Here is a 22,781-nt window from a genome sequence, read left to right on the forward strand (position 1 = left end):
TAATTTTAGCATCTGGTCCAAAATATTTGCCAAGGCAATTAAAAGTTTATTGCTTACTCTGCTCTTTCTTCAGTTGTTTTAGTTACCTCCATCCATCTATGATGCTTCAGTGTTTTATATTTTCACTATGATTGTTTTTTCATCTCTCTTGTGCACTACCCTGCTGTCTCATAGACAGGCGGTTGGAAAACGATTACAAATGAAACCATGCTGAGACTCTTCAGTTTTTTGTACACCAAAGACAAGTAGCAGCTACCTTAAGCTTGGGCTGCACATAATCAAGTTGTTAGGAATACTTTTCCCTCCCTTGAGACTGTCTATTGCCTATGTTGTACTTTTCTTCCAGCCACCTTGTTTCTGGGCTCCAAAACTTTCCCTATCTCCCTTCTTCAGCCACACAAAAGTACTCCTATTTTTAGGACCTATATGAGGTTTTGATCCCAGCCAGACAACTTTCCAATACCTCACAGAACTACAAACAGCCTGACAGATTGTGGGGTAAGCAGATGCAATGTTCATAAACACTCCATGCCAACACAGCAACTTAGCCCCCTGGACTTTGCAGAGAACCAGCAGAGGCAATGCTTAACTCTTTCTCCACCAGGCATCTTCATGCTCCAAACTGCTGCCCTGCTACTCCTCCTGCCCCAGCGAGCTCATTGATCGTACCTGCATTATACACAGCTAGAGAGCTCACGGTAAACAGGAATGCACTTTAAATATTTGATGAATACACATTTTCAACTTCACCAAGAACTATACCTGTAGATGAGAACTTAGAATGATATATTTATTATCACAGGAATTTTAAAAAATATCCTTTTAACCACAATTCTGCTTCATCACAGTGCAGAAGGCCCTTACCATTTTCAAGATTCATATTTATACATACAAATAAGCGTTTATGCACAATCTGTGTACATTCTTTATACCCAATCCCTTTACATCAAAGATGGCAAATATTTTGCCAAGAAGTCTACTGCCATGGTTTAAGATCTACGTGCATGGTTTTTTACATAGATTTTTCCTGCCAAACTATGTACTTGGGCCAAAAAAAACCACAACAGATTCAATTTGCATTAGTTTTGGGAACTGGTTCAGTTATGAGGAGAGTCAAATGGAAGGCAGAAAACCAGGACTAAAAAAATTGAATAGTTCCATGTTTAAAACCAAAGACTGAGTATTTAATCTTTTTGGAGATTAAACAAATAAGGTTCTATTTTCTTTTAAAAAAAATTCTGCTGAAGCTTGGTGGATTTCCTGTGAACAATAAAATGGAAGTATTAAATGGGTAGCAAAGCAAGTTTGACACACACAACTGTGTTCAGTAGCGATATTACTAACAGAGCCACATCTGGACAATTTTATCCACATTTAAGCTTGTTTCATTCAGACAGACATACTGCACCCTTGCGCCATGACAGATGCTCTACGACACTGCATTATAAGAAAGGCATTTATGCTAGAAACATACTGTGATATTTGCTAACCACCATTTCCCTTCATCCCAAAATGCATTGCTGTTAAGCTCAGAACAAACTTTCCACCACAGCAGATTTATATCCACAATCATATTGCTTATTATGATTAAGAGAACAGCAGGAGGATGAGGACGGGAAGAAGAAAAGCAATCATTCCAGCAAATCGAGTGCGGTTAGGGCAAGAGAAATGCAAGTGACAAATGTTGGCTGGTGATGCCCAGGCCTGCTCTCCCTGCAGCTCTTGTGCACTTCCTTTTGGAACCAGGTGGCTGCTCTGCTCCAGCCAGTGATGGAAAGCTGCTGCATTTCCTCAAAACGTATTAATTACTTATTAGTATTATCAGAGTTCCAGTAGGGGGCAGACTTTTATTAAGATCTGCTCTGCCTTTCTGAAATTTGTCTTAACCTTTTGGAAGCTAAGAGAACAGGATGGGATGCTTTGCTTTTGATATTCAGGAAGACACCATTGGCTCTTGATAGGTTTGAGGAATGGGAGGGATGGAAATTGATATGGGAACAGATCTCTCTTCAATTTGTGGAAGGAAAAAATCCCACCAGTTCAGTATTTCCTATCCTGTTTGTATTCTTTCTGCTACACCTATTATCTCTTTGCACAGTGAGGCTTTGACCTGCTTGTTCCTTGCAGACAGACACAATGCACCCTTCTGCCATATCAGGTGCTCTACTATGGCATTGCATTATGAGAAAATAAAAGATACTCAACCCCAAAAGGAAGTTTCCCAGTGCCGTCTGCTAAGGCTGTGGGGAAAGTGGAACTGACTGGTGATTGTACCAACAGTAATGTAGAAGAGGCCTTTTCAGTGGCACCCAATACAAGCTGGGGCAGACCTCAGTCATGGTGGGCACTGCCAGGATACATGTGTCCTGATACATATAAAACAAAACAGGCTTTTGCAATTTGCAGTGAAATCACTGCCCTGCAAATTCCTAAACCTCCGATGGGGTGATCTTAAGATTTGCTCTGTACCAACAATTAGCACTTCCTGTGAGAGAAGAGTAAAAACCGCCATGAAAGGCTTACAATCAGTGATGAGCATCTTTAATAAAGTAAATTCTCCCCCCCTTCCTCTCAATGAAAGGGGAGAATTTACTTTGTTAAGGGTGCTCTTACGCAAGTCCCATCCAACTCCTACAGGACAAAGTTGCCAGCAGCCTGAGTGCACACAGTACATCTCTGGTATTTTGAATTTGTTCCTGCCATTTGGATTCGATGCATTACTTTAAAATACAAGGTGTGCAAAAATGTTCTGCTTAAGTGATATATATTGCACATAAAATCTAAAAATCGTGTTGCAGAGATACAATATTCTCCAAAGAGTTAAAATAGTTCTATTTATACAGTAAATATTAAATTTAAAAAACCCATATTACCCCAAAATTGAAGCATGTAATACTGACAAAGTTTAAAATTGGACAATCTACATATAAATTACATTTGTAAATGTGTATCTTTAAATACCATAAAATTTCACAGATCAGCCACATTGCTGAGACGTTTCTTGTTTATGCCACTACAAATACCACTCAAGAAAACAAAAAGATCTGCAGCGTTAGACAAAGCACTGGAAAGAGTTACAGCATTGCTGCTTATAGAGGTAGTGCCAGCCACATCCAACCAGATCAGTGCTTTGCCCTGCCTCTTTCGTTATCTCTAAACTATGATGGAGCTTGTAGTAGATTGTAAAAAGACTATAAAATTTTACAAAAATAGTTTCTAATGCTTTACAAAATGCAAGGGATTTTGCTGCCAAGCATCTTGAAGCTCCTTCAACAAAAGGGAAGAGATCTGTAGTCATTTAAATATTTTAAAAATATATGTTTTTACCAAAGTTGCAAATCCAAGTATGCAACTCTAGTGAATGCCAACACAGCATGTAGTCTGACATTAAAAATAGAATCTTTAGACTTTAGAAGATGTTTTCCCCTTATGGAAATTACTGTTATGCAAATCCTTCAGACAGATTAAAAATTGCACATTTAAAAAAGTGAGATCTGTGGGAATAAGGGGAATGTGCAGGAGACATTCCTTGCATATACCCCAGGATAAAAAAATTGCACAATTGGTTTAATAAATACTCCGTTTTACATAACAGCCTGCCACTTTTTTTTTTTTGGTTTATATTTGAGTTTTGGCGAGGTTTTGAGAACCATTCAAGGATAATGTTTCCAGCTGCCTCTGGCCTTACACTTTGCAGCTCATTTCCTCCCTCTGTGGTTTTATCTTCAAACCAGCATTGCGTGCCAGCATAGGAAAAGTATCTTTGGATTTTTTTAAAAAAGTATCATGACCCTACGAGAATCTCCATGATATGGTCCAAATCACTGAGATCACTTCGACATATCGGGATGTTACTTGCCGAGGAGGAATTGCAAGAAGGGAAAGTTTTCAAGATCTCTTCTGTGGGTGCCACAGATGATGCTCTTGGAGGAGTTAGTGAGGGACAGTCAAAGTCTGAATCATACATTGAAGTGTCAATATCTTCAAAAATGTCATCGATGGCTAAGTCTTTCAAGTAACTAGTTGAATTTGAAATTTCAAAGGAACCAAATGCCCATTCTACTCCCTTCAAGTCTTGTCTATCATCTTCCAACCTGAAACCTGGAGTTTCAGAAGTCTTGAACTGATCATCTCCAGATCCAGCCAGGTAAGTAGGTGGACTCACATCCTCCATGAAGTCCAAGTCTTTCAGAATAGACGAAATGGCAGATGACATGTCATTATCTGAAACCATCAGCAAGCTATTTTCAATTGGGCCTTCCACAGACCGTGTTTCATGACCATTCGACTCTTGCTGATTAATGCCTGGGAAAAAGTGTGAAGGCATTCCAAACAAATCCAAGCCTAGGTAACTTGAAGGGCTGGTGCTGAGGCCACTGCACATATGAATGAGCTGCTGGCTAGTTTCTTGCCTCATCTCCTCCTGGATTTGCCTGACTGTGTTGGCTATAAGGACAGAGCGGTGCAAGTTTGGCTCCGCCAGCATCTTATAAGTCTGTAGTTTGGTGAGGCACACATTGAGCACAAGCTGCCTCTTGAGTGGATATGGCAGGTTTCGACTGGAATCGAAGGCACTTGACACACCAGCCATGTTCTCTTCATAATCACTCAGCTTACGTTTCAGACCCCTCCCCAACATGAACCTGAAATAGAACATAAACCAATGATAAGCTTGCTGATCAGTATCATGTAGTCAATTATACAATTAAAGCAACACTCCTAGGTTCGATTTATTACATTTCATATCCTGCCTTTCTTTCACCATGGAACTCCAAATGGTGTACTAGGGTTTCCAGGCATAACCCAGATATGTGTAGCTTCAACAAGCGTGTTGGCCACTGTATTTGGAGTCAGAAAGGAATCTGCCCCAGACTGGCCAGTGACTCTGAAGGCCAGGGAGGAGTCAAGGCATTGCAGATGAAGCCATACCCATGTAACTACAAAGACAGCCAGGGTTGCAGAAAAGCTGTTGACTTCAGCTACCGAAGAATCCCAGCTATAAATTTGAACACAACTGTTTTCTAGCCCTTATTGTTGCCAACATATGCTTGGAAGCATGTGGGCAATGTCTAGCACAGTCCCAAACCCCAAGTTCCTGAATATGATTTCCACTAATCAAAGAGTGGAGCTTCAGTGGCCATGTGGCTCCTCCCCATGACTAGCAAAAAATTGCAAATTAAATTAAGTAAATCAGAAAAAATGAGTTTGCTTAATTTTCATGATTTACAGAGATCATAGAGTTTTGACTTTATTAATAATGTATTAGCATAAACTTGTGATTTCAATGCAAACATTCAGAGACTCTTTCCCACTTCTCCTGCTCATTCCCCTCCAAATCGGCATAAAACTTGCAGATTGAAATTTCACTATTCACTTCTTGCTGTTTGCACTAAAAATTCATTTCAGTGTTGAAGGGAAGCTGGGCTCTTCAAAAAGTTCTTTTGATATTGACCATACTCCCTCCCCTCTCCTCCCAACTTGGAAGGTGGACTTTGAGTCTTAACACACACAGAAAATACTCTCAGGGAAGCTGTTAAAGACTTGCTACTGCATTCCTGTTACAAACTGTGTTCTAAACTCAACAGCTTCCTCATGAAAATAAACAGTATAATATCTTTCAAAGCCGCAGTGTTTTTGGTCAAAATTCCAGACCATGAGGAGCTCTGTAGAAGGTTTTCAGGAGACCTCTTAGCCCGAAAGAAGAAAGCCTTTCATATGAGGGAAGCTCGATGGGAGGGGACAGAGGAACGATCCTGCCAAGTCTTCCCAAATGAAGGCAAGCAGAAAAGAAATAGCAATTCTTAGAGCAATTGTAGATCAAAGTCCAGCAAGGGGTGTGCACACCAACCAGCTTTGCCGCTAAATGCTTCAGTGTTTCCTCTTTAACAGCTGTTCCCACAGAACCCCCACACTGCCGAGTTTCAGTAGTAGTCTGAAGATCTGGCAGGACAGGTTTTAAAACAAAAATAAGAGAAAATATCATATGCAAGAATTTCCCTTTAATCTGATTTCTAGTCAGGCTTCCAAATTTCTTTAATCTTGGAAGAATTGGAAGGGGGGGTATGGGCAAGTACCTGGTAGAGAGAGAGTATCCCAAAACCTAGCACATCAATTGTACTTCATGAAGTTAAAAACGTTTTAAAGCATGATTCCTCAAGCAAGAGAGCTTCACTAGGACTCTCAGTTTAAGTGTCATTCCACAAGACAGCAGTGATTAAAGGTTTCCTACATAGAAAGTCCTTTTATTTGGAAGAAAACTGCAATCCACATGCAGAACATTGTATGTCATGACTACACAGTGGCATACTTGAATACAGCTTTCAAGTATGTAAAACAAATGACAAATTTGAGGAAGGCAGCAATACTTCAGAACAAAAGAACACAGTCTATTGTGTTATGATAAACATTTATTGTGAGGTTTTAGAACACAAAAAGGTTACACTGCACTATATCAGATAGAATTCAAGGTGCCATGAAAATGTTGCTTTTTACAGCTGATGACAGTTGTTTGGAGCCAGAAAGGCACTTCTGCCAGGTAGTCCCATCAAATTCTCCCAATTTGCCATCCTGCTACACCCCCCCTTCATGACCCATCACATACTACCCCAGGGAGTCCCTTGATTATCAGGCGTGGCTTTTCAAGGTGTGCAGGGGGCTGTAATGTGGGGAAGAAGCCAGGAAACTGCCACTGCACAAGTAAAGTTCTGCTTGGCTATATCTGAATCCAACCCAATGGAAAAGGAAAAGCAGTGGCCCTCGCATCAAAGAGTGACAGGGCACCTTTAAGGCTAAGTGGTTTATTGCGGCATGAAGTTTCATGCATAGCTTACATCAACTGTTAAGAAAGCTCATTTGATGTATTAATATGTAAATGGCAATCTTAGTACTTAAAAACGTAAGTGCTTTATAAATCATAAGGTCTCAGTGGTGCTCAAAACACCCCACAAGTTGGTGCACCGGCTCAAGAAGAAGGCTCATGCCTTTTCCATGATTGGTCAGGGAAGCAGACAGAATCCAACGCAACCAAACCAAGTTAACTAGATATCTTGCACTGTTGCAGAGAGGCACTGGTGAAATCTGGGTTTTGCAGATCTGCTTTCGGCAGGCAACTGTTAAAAGTTCCTTCAACTGCTTCAACACAAAAAAATGTGGTGGTGTTAGGGACGCATAAATTTGAGACCGAAAGGCAGACTCAGGCCAGAACTTAAATATGCAGACTCTGCACATTGCAGAGGGCCTCCCAACTTCCCTTTCGTCTCAGTACTGGGTACAGCCAACAGCTGCTCAGCTGATTATAGCAGTTACAATTTCCACACTACAGATCAGGCCAGGCAAATTTTCTAAACAAAAGACTATATGAAGATTTTCCTATAGCTGAGTGGTGCTATCCCTTCTCCCTCCACCAAATACACACACACACTATATTCTGTACTATTGCTCAATGCTCTGCATAGGTCTGTGCCCCTCCTCACACTAGCAGAAATATCCAAATACAAGTACATGGACATTTGCATAATTTATTTAGATTACAACATCTGAATCACTGTTTTGTCCATCTGGGAAGACAAGCGGACCCACTCCCCAGGCTACAAGGTCCAAGGTCTGAGGACGCTCAGATGTGGCACTGACCTACTGAGACACTCCATAAAGTAGTGTCACATAAAGCACTATTAAAACCCTCACAAAAGACATGCTGGTTCCATGAATCCAGATTGTCATGAACCAACCCCGGTTCAGTCCCAGAACTCAATTCCCAAACCCAGAGCAATTGATCCTGTCAAGGCACCACTCCGTGCCACCCCTTACTAGAGCTGAGTAAACCAACAACAACCTTATAAGGTAGGTAAACTGCCACCACCCCTTGACCTGGTCACACACTCTGAGCCAAGGGGAAACCCAAAGTGCCAGAAATAGATCTGCCAAGGATTCCAAAAGGCAAGAGCCAAAGGTGCACTCCTTGCCTTGGAGCCTTAGGCAAAATATCCACATATACAGTAGTCTATGGTCAAGTAGCCAAGGTACTGGATTCAGGGCCACGCTACTCCTGCAATGAACACAGACTGGTAAATGAGAAGTAGCTTTATTAAATACAATGTAAGTGCACAAATATAGCAGCAAATTGGTTCCTTAAAACCCACACCTGAGGGCCAGGTAAAATACAGAGAGTTACAAACACAGACAAAAATAACAAAATTGTCTAGCCTATTCTATACTTACAAAGAGGTAAACAGCAAAATAGCTTCATGGTTCCACATCTCCCCAGAGATGTTCAGCCTGGATTGCAGATGGTAAGGTAGAGCCCCACTCAGGTAGCATCAGCAACCCGAGGGACATTTGGAGAACAAAACCTAAGGTCTGAAATCCTATTCTTATGGGAAAATCCCCAGCAACATCCAGGAATTAATTAGCCAATCAGGTGGCTTTCAGATGATGAAACCTTTCTGAAGATTTCGCACCTAACGGTCACGTACTCCCCAAACCTTCCCAGGCTTGTGGCCTTGATGTACCAGTCTCCACTGATAAGCAGGTGTTCTTGCTTGGGCCTAATTAACTAGCTTCAGCTGTGGAAACTGCAAAGTCATGCCTCTCAGAGGCCCCATCTCAGACACGATGCTTTCCCCACAATTCTTTGCCTCTAAGCCATTTTAGAAATCAGGTATTTTTGACACAGACCATCTTGATTGCATAATGGCTCCTTTTTGCAGCAGGCACAAGAAGGAAACCAGAAGCACCTTGGAGAGCACAGGACAGGTTGACAAGGTGGAGGGGGGCATTGGCAATGCACTGGACACACACTAGTAAAGACACAACAGGAGATTTACTGAGTATACATGGTAGCCAAATTGCCACACAACTTAACTGTATGTAAAATGGTTACTGCAGATATTCCTGTGTGAACACAGGACTTATTAATGGATGGAAAGCTTGTTAAGTGAAAGACCTCATGGTTTCACAACTAAAACTACACCTGTATGTGTGAACAGAGACACAAGTTGTCAGCACTGGAGTGATAACACTCTAAACTGCTAGAAATTAAAATCTTAAACCCCTCGCCCTAAAGTGGCAGCAATGCAACTCCTGAGCCACCATCCTGAAGGGAGACACCTGACACAGCCACCAACTGTTGCAGAGAAGCAGCTGCCTCTCCAACACATGAAGGAAGGACTAAGATGACTCTTCATGCAGATGAAAGCAGTTAAAACAAAAGCTCCCATTACTTTTGTTCATGCCTCATTCTCTCCTGTGTTTTCATGAAGCCTTCAGAGAGAACCATTGCTGCTATGCTGCTTTCTCGTTCTCTTTTCCAGGCAAAACTGCAGCTGATTACAGATGTTTACAGTGGAAGATCCTCCGTGGCGCAGAGTGGTCAGTGGCGGTATTGCAGCCGAAAGCTCTGCTCATGGCCAGAGTTCAATTCCAACAGAAGGAGGAAGTCAAATCTCCGGTAAAAGGGGTCGAGGTCCACTCAGCCTTCCATCCATCCGTGGTCGGTAAAATGAGTACCCGGCATATGCTGGGGGGTAAAGAAAGGCCGGGGAAGGAACTGGCAATCCCACCCCATATACATGGTCTGCCTAGTAAACGTCGCAAGACGTCACCCTAAGAGTCGGAAATGACTCACACTACAAGTGCGGGGACACCTTTACATTTACAGTGGTCATTTGGCTTTTTCAGCTGATGAGGCAAGTAAAGTAAATGATTACTTTTTAAATCAACATCTTGCCGGACTTCAACAGAGATGGTTTTGAGGGTACTGAGGAAGAAGGACAGAAGAGAATCAGCTTCCCTTGCCTGTTGCTCTGTTCAAAGCCAATTCCCAGCATGAAAAGCAAATAACTGCTTTTGAACTTTAGATACAAACTGAAATGAAAAGCCTGCCATGTTTCCTTGCCTTCTCTTACTACGTGACATGACAAACTTCCTGTGACTTGCGCTCTTGTTATGTGACGTGAGGAACTTCCTGTGACTTTCAATTCACCCTAAAAAGTTTCCAGTAACTCTGGATAAGTAATATGTGCACCTTGTTACTCCCTAAGTATTATGTATGCACTTTACTCAACTATGCAGCTTTCACATAAGAGAGATCAACACCAGCAGCCCAAGAATTCCTTCTCAGAACTCACAGCCATTTCAGATTATTTTGAAATTCCCAAAGTATTTCTAAGCAGCCTTTTGTAATAGTGGGCCAGAGCTTACTTCAGATACGGTAGCTGTTATGTGCCTTCAAGTCTATCGTGACGTATGGTGACCCTATGAATCAGTGACCTCCAATAGCATCTCTCATGAGCCACCCTGTTTAGAGCTCGTAAGTTCAGGTCTGTGGCTTCCTTTATGGAATCAACCCATCTCTTGTTTGGTCTTCCTCTTTTTCTACTCCCTTCTGTTTTTCCCAGTGTTATTGTCTTTTCTAGTGAATCATGTCTTCTCATTATGTGTCCGAAGTATGATAACCTCAGTTTCATCATTTTAGCTTCTAGTGATAGTTCTGGTTTAATTTGTTCGGACACCCAATTATTTGTCTTTTTCATGGTGCATGGTATCCGCATAACTCTCCTCCAACAGAACATTTCAAATGAGTTGATTTTTCTCTTTTCCACTTTTTTCACTGTCCACCTTTCACATCCATACATAGAGATCGGGAATACCATGGTCTGAATGATCCTGACTTTAGTGTTCAGTGAAACATCTTTGCATTTGAGGACCTTTTCCAGTTCTCTCATAGCTGCCCTCCCCAGTCCTAGCCTTCTTCTGATTTCTTGACTATTGTCTCCATTTTGGTTAAGGACTGCGCTGAGGTATTGATAATCCTTGACAAGTTCAATGTCCTTGTTGTCAACTTTAAAGTTACATAAATCTTCTGTTGTCATTACTTTAGTCTTTTTGACGTTCAGCTGTAGTCCTGCTTTTGTGCTTTCCTGTTTAACTTTCATCAGCATTTGTTTCAAATCATTTCTGGTTTCTGCTAGTAGTATGGTATTGTCTGCATATCTTAAATTATTGATATTTCTCCCTCCAGTTTTCATACCTTCTTCATCTTGGTCCAATCATGCTTTCCATATGATATGTTCTGTATATAGATTAAACAAACAGGGTGATAAGATATACTCCTGTCTCACACCCTTTCCAATTGGGAACCAAGCAGTTTCTCCATATTCTGTCCTTACAGTAGCCTCTTGTCCAGAGTATCGGTTGCGCATCAGGACAATCAGATGCTGTGGCACCCCCATTTCTTTTAAAGCATTCCATAGTTTTTCATGATCTACACAGTCAAAGGCTTTGCTGTAATCTAAAAAGCACAGGGTGATTTCCTCCTGAAATTCCTTGGTCCGTTCCATTATCCAACATATGTTTGTGATATGATCTCTGGTGCCTCTTTCCTTTCTAAATCCAGCTTGGACGTCTGGCACTTCTCCCTCCATATATGGCAAGAGCCTTTGTTGTAGAATCTTGAGCATTACTTTACTTACATGGGATATTAAGGCAATAGTTTGATAATTACTGCATTCCCTGGGATCCCCTTTAGTTGGAATTGGGATGTATATTGAACGCTTCCAGTCTGTGGCCCATTGTTTAATTTTCTATATTTGTTGACAATTTTTTTCAAAATGTGGACAGATTCAGTCTCAGTAGCATGTAGCAACTCTGTTGGTATGCCATCTGTTCCTGATTATTTGTTTCTTCCAAATACTTTAAGAGCAGCTTTCACCTCACATTCTATAGAATTTCTGGTTCTTCATCGTACGGTTCCCTTCATGAATGAATGTCATTCTTCCATCTCTTTTAGAGAGTTCTTGAGTGTATTGCTTCCATCTTCCTTTTATTTTATCTTGGTCAGTCAGTGTGTTCCCCTTTATTTAACATCCCTACTCTTGGTTTAAATTTCCCTTCTCTGATCTTTTGGAATAGGGCTCATTCTTCCAATTTGATGTCCTCTTCTATTTCTATACAATAACTATTGCAATAGTTTTGTCCCTACGTACTAGGAGCTGTATTGTTGCATTCCTAAGTTCTTCTCTGTTCCCTACTTTTGCATTCCAGTCCCCCATGATTATCAGCACATCTTGTTTTGGTGTGTGATCAATTTCGTCCTGTATTTCTGAGTAAAATCTCTCCAATTCCTCTTCTTCTGCGTTTGCCGTTGAAGCATAGATTTGGATAATGGTTATGTTAATAGGTTTCCCATTAAATCTCACTGATATCGCTTGCTCAGACCTTGCGTTATAGCTCCTAATTGCTTTTGCTACATCACTTCTCAATATTAAAGCAAACTAAAGCGATTAATTTCTCATTTCCTGCATAAAATATTTTGTAGTTGCCTGATTGAAAATGTCCCATTCCTGTCCATTATAATTCACTCACACCAAGTTTTGTAATGTTGATTGATTCCATTTCTTGCTTGACAATTTCTAACTTTTCCTGATTCAAGCTTCTCACATTCCATTTTCCTATTGTGTGCGTCATACAACTCCAGACTCTCCTTTTGCATCTGTGCGCATCAGCCTGTGGGCTTCCTTTCGGCTTTGACCCAGCTCCATCATTAGTCACAGGGCTACTCATACTTGTCCTTTGTTCTTCCTCAGTAGCTCATTGAGTGCCTTCTGACCTGGGGGTCTCATCTGCCAGCACTATCTCATGTTGCATTTTGGATACTCTGTTCATAGTGTTTTCGTGATAAGACGTATTCAGATGTGGTTAACCACTGTCTTTCTCTGAGTTTGGATGCATCTTAGTCTGGTGTCTCAGCTTTGACCATTTCGCCTTGGGTGCCCCTGCTAGGAGTCTAGCCTCTTGGTCTCAGCTTTGCTCTCAGCTTCTTCAACACTCTCAACCCCCCTCACCACATTAAGGTGTGCATCCTAGAGGGGGATGTAATTGTTTTAACTGTTTTTATATAGGCAACTGTTTTATATCTGTTATTATATTGTAAATTACTTCAGGATACCTCATGGGAAGTGATCTCCCATACTACCCATGGGGGAATTGACCCGGAACTATTTCCTTAAGGTGGCTTAGGAAAATTTGAACCCAGGACTTTTTGGTTGATAGACTCAATCTCTAGCTCCAACACTCACCTTCTTCAGAATTTCTAAAGTGGCATGCACACCTGAGACCCATTTCAATATCGAAGGATAAATAGTGAGTACATACTACTACACAGGCTAGTTTGTGGTTCAACCCTAATTTTCTCCAATAATAAAAAAGTAGTTTTAGGTCAAGAAGCTCATCCACATTACTGGTTTTGCAAACATAAGACTGACAATAAATGTAGCAGCAGTAAGTTTAACCAGCACAATGGGTTCTCTTAGCCCATCCTATGGTGTAGGAAAATCATCAAAACACAGGATACCATTTCTATGTTTTGTTCTTTTCAATATGTTGTGCTCTGCGGTGCTCAAAAGTTGTTTACGAGATCTTGAGTTCAACAGGAAACGACACTTCTAAAGCAGGACACACAGTGTTGAACAGTTTCACAGTAAGACTCATTTCTAGTCACACATCAATGAACAATTAACAAGCCCCTCATTTACAGGGGATGGTTTGCCTGAAGCTTCAGGTGGCTTTACACTTAATACTAACAACCTTTATCTGACTTTTCTGTTTAATACCACCAGACCAGCTCACAAAGCAAGAGATATCAAGTATCAGTATCAATAAAAATGATGATACAACACACTAAAAAGCAGCAATTTAATAATTTAAAACTAGTTTTAATAAAATTAACAAATAGTGCCACCAAGGTTCATAATTTCCTGATTTGAAATATAAATTTGCCCAGCTCAGAAATATAACAAATCAAGGATTTTTCTTCTCTGGCTTGGAATGTAAAATAAGATTCTGCACATGCAAATAAGCTTTCAACTGGCCCTCAAAATTTCATCTATTTTGTCCAAGTGCTGGACACTAATCTCAGCTTGGATAGAGCTATGAAAAACATCCCCCTAAAGGCTGGTTCTGAAGACTTTAGGGAACCATGCACAGGACACAGCTCAGGGAATCTCTTTGTGGGCCTTCAAAACCAGCCTTTTGCAAAACTCTATCTGTTGCAATTAGTGTCCAGGATTTGGACAACAAAATAAATGAACTTTTCAGAAGTTGATGGCTCGCTAAGACGACATGCTTTTTTAAAACAAAAGTGAAAGCAAAACTGAGACTCAGCAACATTACAAGCCAGGAGAACTCAGTAGAAAACAAGACAAACTTTTTAAGAAACAGGAAGTACTTGGGCAGTTCCACAAAGACTTTGGTAACTTTCATGTCACCATTAAACTGAACCTAAACTAATCCATGCCAACGGTTCCCTTTTTGGACACTAATGCACAACTCCACAAGGGACACATTAGCACCACCTTACATAGGAAAGTCACTGACTACTACACATACTTACATGCTTCCAGCTTCTACATAGAACATACCACACAACCCACTGCCTACAGCCAAGCCCTATGACACAACTGCATCCATTCAGACTAATTGGACAGATTCAGTTTGAGAATTTCATCAGGTATTCCTCAGACTGCAATACCCACCCAAAGATGGACAGGCCCTACATGAGAAAATGACAGACCACCACTTCTTATCACTTATAGCTCTCACATGAAATCTCTTGAACTTATCAATGATCTACAACCTATCCTGGGTAATACTTCCCTCTCATAGACCTTGGGAGGCAGGCCTGTACTTGATTATAGACAGCCCCCCTCCAAAACCTAAACAGCTACTAACCAGCAACAAGCCACATAACAGAGATACGGACACAGTGATCTGAACCTGAGGCAGACCCAGATAGCAATATTATAACAGGATCCAATCATGTCATTCACAACATCAGGGATTAATTCACCTGCTCATGTTCCAATATAAGATATGGCCATCATCTGCCAGCAATACCCTTCTGTATAGGATAAAAAGAGTCTCTACGTCAAAGAACAATTTTCATTTATTCTTTGTACCTTGCTACACCAGTGAAGGGCAATGAAACAGCTAGAACACAAGTGGCGAAATACAAGTGTGAGGCTGATTGTGCACAAGTAAAACATAACCATGCCTACTTGGTGACAGTGAGGGTGGCAAGAAAGGCTCGCTTTTCTGCCTTTATTGCATCCTCAATCAGCCGTCCAGTGGAGCTTTTTCATATTATTAATTCCAGGAAAAGGCATTTTAGACCCTTCAGAAGCCCATTGTGAACTGTTTGCAAGGCACTTGGAGGGTAAAGTTGCTGACCTCTGTAGCAATCTTGATGCCCTAACCACATATACTGTAGCCCCCACTGAGGTATCCAGTGCGATATCTGCTGCAACTTCTTGGATCGGTTTTGGTTGATGTGCCCTGATGGTGCGGACAAGGTGCTTGAGACCATGTAGCTAGCAACGTGTCCTCTCAACCCGTGCCCTTCCTGGCTTGCTAAGCTTGCTGAGGGGGTATGACCAAGTGGATCCAGGGTGTGGTCAAAGCATCTTTGCGGGAGGGAGTGGTTCCAGCCGCCCTGAAAGAGGCAGTGATCTGACCGCTCCTGAAAAAGCCCACCCTGGACCCATTGGTTTGTGACAATCACCATCAGTTTGCAAATACCCTTTTTAGGGAAGGTGATTGAGACGGTTGTGGGGCAGCAATTGCAAGTAGGGCCCCACTCATATGGTGGGTTATGTTCCAGACCTGTTGAAAAGCAAAAATCGCCAAAAAGCAGAACTCTGTCAATAAAATGGCGCCCAATGCCCAGCTGCTGAGCGCATCATGCCAAAAAATGCTGTAAAAGCGGAGTAAGTGCTGTATGAGTAGGGCCTTACTGTAATTGAAAACCATATTAGTGGGCTGCCAAAAAGTGGGGCCCTACCGTACTCTTGGATGAAACAGATTATCTTGACACATTCCAATCCCAGTTCAGGCCTGGCTATGGGACCGAATTGGCCTTAGTGGTTCTGATGGATGACCTTTATTGGGAGGACAGGTGGAGTGCAATCCTGTTATTCTTACCTGATGTCTCAGGAGCTTTTGATATCATTTGCAATGGTATCCTTCTGAGCCGACTTGGTAAGATGGTTATCTGAGACAGTTTTACAGGGGTTCTGATCCTATTTGCAAGACTGCTTTCAGAAAACATCATGGGTGATTATCATTTGACACACGCTCCTGGCAGTTGTACTGTGGGATGCTGCAGTTTACCTACCATCTTGTCCCCAATGCTGTTTAACGTCTATACAAAGCTCTTAGGAACAGTCATGAGAAGATGAGGTGTCAGCAATATAAGCTCTGTTTCTCTGTAACACCTGAATTGGGAGAGGCCATGCAAGCCCTGGACCACTGCCTGGACTTGGTGATGGGCTGGATGAGGGACAATAAACTGAATCTAGTGAGATGGAGGAGCTGTGGGTTGGTGGATCCAGAGTTAGGATAACTGGTTAATTGCCTGTTTTGGATGGGGTCATACTACCTCTGAAAGAGCAGGTTTGTAGTCTGGGGGCGCTCCTGGATCCATCTTTGCTTTGTTGCTAGAAGTCCAGGTGACCTCCATGGCTGGGAGTGCTTTTTACTGGCTTGACTAGGAAGACAGCTGCGGCCATTTCTGGACCAGGACAGGCTGACCACTGTTGTCCATGCACTGGTAACCTCCAGGCTGGATTACTATAACACGTTCTTTGTGGGGCTGCCCTTGAGGTTGGTCCAGAAGCTGCAGCTCATGCAAAATGCGGCAGCATAACTGCTCACTGGGGCAGGGTATTGCCAACATGTTACCCCACTGCTGAAAGAGTTGCACTGGCTGCCCATTACCTACTGGGTCAAGTTCAAGGTTCTGGTTTTAATGTACAAAGCCTATGCAGCTTGGGACCAGGATACCTCAAAGATTTGTCTTACCCCTTATAAAAGCAATTGATCACTGTGCTCTGTGGGCGAGAGCCTCCTGCAGATACCATTTTATCAGGAGGTCTGTTATGCATAACTTAGGAAGAGGGACTTTAGTGTGGCGGCACCTACCCTTTGGAATTCCCTCCCCTTAAATATTAGAGACGCCATCACTGTTGTCTTTTCAGCACCTACTGAAGCCCCTCCTCTTTCAGCAAGCTTAAGTAGCCACCTTATCCCAGTCTGTGTTGGAACTGCTTTTGGTTTTAATGTTTTTTAAATATAAGATTTTTTTTAATATGCTTTTAAAGATGTTTTGTTTTAGTATGTTTTAAAGTGCTTTTAGTGTTTCTGTTTGCTGCTTTGGGCTCCTTCTGAGACAAAGGGTGGCATATAAATCTAATAAATGGACACAAATCTGACATAGAAATGAAAACATCCTTCATGAAAGGAAGGGCAGATTTAATACATAAGCTCACTATAGCAACTATATATGTTCCAAATGTAGGTCAAATTAATTTTTTACACAAGGTTCTGAAAAAATTGGGTCAATTTGCCGAAGGAAGTGTGATATTGGGAGGGACTATAATTGGAACTTACAGGGTATGATTTCAGATGCCTTGATGGCCACAGACAGAAGGAAATTGCAGAGAAATACTCTTCACTGGGACAGCTACAACCATTCTAAGAACGTTTTGCAACTCTTATCTAAATATGACCTTAAGGAAGCATGGGCAGAAATGCACCGTCAGGATTATACCCACATGTTCTTTTCCTGCCCACATGGGTCAGTCTCAAGACTGGATTCAGTAGCTGTCTTGAGTGACATATTACATAAAATAAAATCAATGTATATTGGCCCCATAAGGGTAACAGATCACGCACCTTTATCAATGACAGTGGGACTGACACCCCACATTGGAACTAAACCGGTGTGGAGGCTCAATCCCACTCTTTTGACTTCAGAAGTGTGTAGAGAACAGATTAGAAAAGATTTAGAACATTATTTTGAAGAAAATGATGCGGAGGTTGGTCCAGAACTAAAGTAGGAGGCAATGAAAGCTGTAATTAGGGGAACATATATAAAAGAACTCAGCACTTTTAAGAACCTGAGGCAGTGCAAATATTAGAATTAGAAAAAGAAATTGCAAGATTAACTATATATCAAGAAACAGGAGAATTAAAAGTACAGCAAGAGTTGGAAAAGAAAAGGACAGAATTAAACCAGTTAGACATAAATGAAACAGTGATTGGGATGCTTTATATGAAATAGAAGTTTTATGAATTTGATGGCAAAGGTTCACAACTTCTGGCAAATCAGATTTGGAAAAAAAAGCTAGGAATAAAATTAAGGCTATTTATACAAACAAGGGTTCTAAGACCTTTGATCCCTCCTACATAAATGAAGAGTTTGCTAAACATTTCAAAAATATCTATAAAGGAAAGGCTATTGATTTAACAGAAATTAGAGAGTATCATAATAATGTGAATGTTACCCCTCTCACAAATACTGAGATTAGGATATTAGATGATCCGATCTCTATAGAAGAAATAGGTAAAGCCATAAAAAGGTTAAAGCAAATAAATCCCCAAGCCCCAATGGTTATACAGGAGGGTTTTATAAGCACTTTCGAGACATTCTTTCACCTTATTTATAAAGTTTTCGATAATATTTTAGAAGGCGCTCCACTCCCGGCTTGTTGGACACAGTCTAATTATATTGCTCTTAAAACCACATAGACCCACTATGAAAGGAGTCATATAGCACTATTAAACCAAGATTATAAATTGTTCACTTCAGTGTTAGCAAACTGACTGAAATTGGTAATTGGAAATATCGTGCAGGCAGATCGGTTTGGTTTTATTTCAAAGAGATATATAGCAGATTCTGTTAGATGAACATTTAGCATTATAAAATTTTGTAAGAGCACAAACTCCCCTCTAGCATTGGTAGCACTTGATCTGTTTAAGGCCTTTGATTGTGGTAATGGGGAATTTTTATTAAACTCACTCCGGTGTTATAAATTTGGCCCACAATTTTTAAATGCTATGAAAGCAATATATTCCCCCTCAACAGCCAACTTTGGACCAGTGATTATAATTCAAGATCTTTTTCTGTATATAGTAAAACAAAGCAAGGCTGCCCTATCTCACCTCTTATATTTATAATGACTATAGAATTCATAGCAACTAGACTGAGGAACAATCCAGCCATAGAAGGAATAAAAGTGCAAGAAAATGAACACTTGATTAGTCCCTATGCAGATATGATTTCGATGTTAAAAGATCCAGAAAAAGCAGTCCCAGCATTGATACAGGAATTGAAATCATTTGAGAATACGGCAAGCCTAAAAGTCAATGTAGCAAAATCAGATTTAATGTGTTTTAATTTACCCCATCTATTAGAGCATCAATTTCTCAGAAATTGAATATTCCTATTTCATATAAATTCTTCAGATAACGAAAAATGTGAACAAATCCTTTCAGGCAAATTATAAATCCCTCTGGAAGTCAATCTGTTGGGACCTTAAGAGATGGGGAAAGCTTAATCTGTCTCTTTCTAGGATAGATGCAATTAAAATGATGATTTTGCTATGGTTTACATATTTCTATTATGTACTACCAGTGGAAGTGCCTGATAAATGGTTTAAGATTGGGCAAAAAAGGTTGGAAAGATTTATCTTTAAGGGTAAAAAGCCTAGAATGACTAAATTTTTGAGTTATAGGACATTATTGACTGGGGACTGGGCTATCCCTTTTCTCAAAAACTATTATGTGGCTTACCAACTGAGACATTTACTTACCTTTATCGTTTCACTGAGCTCATACTGGGTCCATACTGAACATTCTCTCTTGGAAGATATTCACCCAGCACTCCTCCCATTTATTAAAAAAAATATTACATTGGATTTTATTGAGCAGAAGTCTACTTCTGGGGCAATGATGCGGGTATGGAAGAGACATAAGGAAAAGCTCATGCCAGGGATATCTCCTTTTATACTCTTGGAGGGACATCCAGATTTTGCAGTGGGAGATAAGCAGTTTAATATGGAAGTGTACAAGCAGGTACAGCTATTTAGGCTTAAAGAATTTTATAGGCAAATCCCTTGCTTAGAGAATATTGGCAAACACATCTCAGAAATGAACAGGTCTCCTGGCTCTCTTGGTATCAGGTCGGGAATTTTATAAGGTGACCCGACATCAAGAAACAAGCAACCTTACACCATTTGAAGTATTACTGCGGTCCGTAGATGACACAGACAAGGGATTGGTGTCCCATATCTACACACTTCTTTTGCACAAAGATATGGACTCCCCATATGGTTTGAGGAGAATGTGGGAAATAGAATGGAATGTAGAGATTGAAGAAGCAACATGGACAGCTATGTGGACTACATTTCCATACCATTCAATATCAGTGGCCACAAAGGAACTAATGTTAAAAGTGGAGCAAAAATGGTATCTTACCCTGGTCAAGTTGTCACATATTAATAAAACCATCTCCCCGCTATGCTGGAGAGGATGCTCAGAGAAAGGTTCTTTCCCCCACATGTGCTGGACATGTGTTAAGGTGGCTGAATTCTGGGACTCTGTATTCTCAGAAATAGAAAAAAATCACAAAACAGGTGATACATAAAACCCCAGAATTAGCTCTGTTAAATCTATTCTTGAATGGAAACCAGACCCTTCAGGATAAACAATTGATTAGGTTTCTTTTAGTTGCAGCCCAGTTATTAATAGCATGATTTTGGAAGGATTTGAAAGGTATATCTATTTCATTGTGACAAAGTCTGGCAATTAGCCTTAATAGAGAAATTGTCGCAAAATTTAAGGATGGCGAGAGGACACAAACATAAAAACTCTTTTGTGGCAGAGTGGGGGAGCTTTATTACATATACTAATGTGGCAGACAATAAATACAAGGTTCCCAAGCTGTTCCAAAATTTATGGAATCTATAAAGGTGACCAAATAACAACAACTGATCATTTGCTTGTATATTTAAGTGCAGGAAATCTTATTATATATATATATATATATATATATATATATGTTTACCCCTTACTCTCAATAGATGTATGACTTTTTTTGTTGAAAATAAAACAAAAACAAAAACAAAGAAATGGCAACATCCATCCCGGTGCGGGACCACAATACCTTCTGGAACGCCTCTCCCGATACGAACCCGCTCATACACTACGCTCCACATCGAAGGCCCTCCTCCGAGTTCCGACTCAGAGAGAGGCTCGGAGGGTGGTAACAAGAACTAGGGCCTTCTCGGTGGTGGCCCCTGAACTGTGGAATAGTTTCCCTGATGAGGTGCGCTTGGCGCCGACTTTGCTATCTTTTCGGCGCCAAGTTAAAACCTTCCTCTTTTCTAAGGCATTTTAATCTAATTTTAATCTTAATTTAGTTTTAAACTTGTTATAACTGATTTTAGATTTTCATTTTTTCATATGTGTTCTTGTTTTATTAGGATGGGTTTTACTGTATGTATTTGTATCTTTGCTGTACACCGCCCAGAGAGCTATGCTAGTCGGGCAGTATAAAAAAATCTAACAAATAAAAATAAATAAATAAATAAACCAGTAGGAGAAAATTGCAGCCTCCTAGGGCACACTCACTCACTTGAGAATAACTAAGCACCATTTTGTTCATAGAATCATAGAGTTGGAAGGGGCCTATAAGGCCATCGAGTCCAACCCTCTGCTCAGTGCAAGATCCAGCTTACAGCAAACCTGACAGGCGACTCTCCAGCTGTCTCTTGAATGCCTCCAGTGTTGGACAGCCCACCACCTCCCTAGGTCATTGGTTCCACTGTTGTACCACTCTAACAGTCAGGAAGTTTTTCCTGATGTTCAGCGAAATCTGGCTTCCTGTTGTAGGAATGAACATGGGAAACTGCCTTATACTGAGTAAGATCATTGATCCATTTAGCCTATTGCTCTTCAGGGTTTCCGGCAGGAGTCTCTTCCAGCCCTACCTGGAGATGCTGGGAACTGAACTTGGGACCTTTTGCCTGCAAAGAAGTTGCTCTACTACTGAGCTTAAAGTTGCAATTCTGGAACAAATATGATTAAACAGTATATAAACCCTGTTAAACAGAGTAAAGGAAGCATGCAAAGTGAAACAGTTAAAATTACAATTGATCAAGTTATTCAATCCCTTCATCTCATCTCAAAAAGGATATTATAGAGTTGGAAAAGGTTCAGAAGAGGGCAACCAGAATGATCAAGGGGATGGAGCGACTCCCTTACGAGGAAAGGTTGCAGCATTTGGGGCTTTTTAGTTTAGAGAAAAGGCGGGTCAGAGGAGACATGATAGAAGTTTATCAAATTATGCATGGCATTGAGAAAGTGGATAGAGAAAAGTTCTTCTCCTTCTCTCATAATACTAGAACTCGTGGACATTCAAAGAAGCTGAATGTTGGAAGATTCAGGACAGACAAAAGGAAGTACTTCTTTACTCAGCGCATAGTTAAACTATGGAATTTGCTCCCACAAGATGCCGTAATGGCCACCAGCTTGGATGGCTTTAAAAGATTAGACAAATTCATGGAGGACAGGGCTATCAATGGCTACTAGCCGTGATGGCTGTGCTCTGCCACCCTAGTCAGAGGCAGCATGCTTCTGAAAACCAGTTGCCGGAAGCCTCAGGAGGGGAGAGTGTTCTTGCACTCCGGTCCTGCTTGCAGGCTTCCCCCAGGCACCTGGTTGGCCACTGTGAGAACAGGATGCTGGACTAGATGGGCCACTGGCCTGATCCAGCAGGCTCTTCTTAAGTTCTTATGTTCACTTGTGGGTTAAATTGAAACAAAGGATTTTTGTCACACTAGAGGCATTAATTTGCTTATCCATGTCAGGATATATGTGCTATCTTTGAGTAGATACAGGTGACAGAGTCCTCCCAAAAATGATGCCTGTGGCCTGTCCGCATACTTTGT

The 22,781-nt window shown here is 41.0% G+C and overlaps 1 protein-coding gene across 7 annotated transcripts in view; it reads right to left on the minus strand.

The window, feature by feature from the left end:
- Nucleotides 1–786: 786 nt before the first annotated feature.
- LOC133377736 (SERTA domain-containing protein 2-like) overlaps nt 787–22,781 on the minus strand; it is a 32,364-nt gene continuing 10,369 nt past the window's right edge. For 5 of the 7 annotated variants that reach the window (XM_061612327.1, XM_061612326.1, XM_061612329.1 and 2 more), the window contains exon 4: nt 787–4,643. In XM_061612327.1, the coding sequence (XP_061468311.1) occupies nt 3,785–4,639 (855 nt within the window). In that variant the 5' untranslated portion in view covers nt 4,640–4,643 and the 3' untranslated portion in view covers nt 787–3,784. Of the gene's footprint in view, nt 4,644–5,848; nt 6,158–8,217; nt 8,347–22,781 lie in introns of those variants that run through there. The other 2 variants (XM_061612324.1, XM_061612330.1) reach the window with 2 other exon arrangements.

This window comes from Rhineura floridana, chromosome 2 (genome assembly GCF_030035675.1).
Source record: "Rhineura floridana isolate rRhiFlo1 chromosome 2, rRhiFlo1.hap2, whole genome shotgun sequence".
NCBI classification, from domain to species: Eukaryota; Metazoa; Chordata; class Lepidosauria; order Squamata; family Rhineuridae; genus Rhineura; species Rhineura floridana.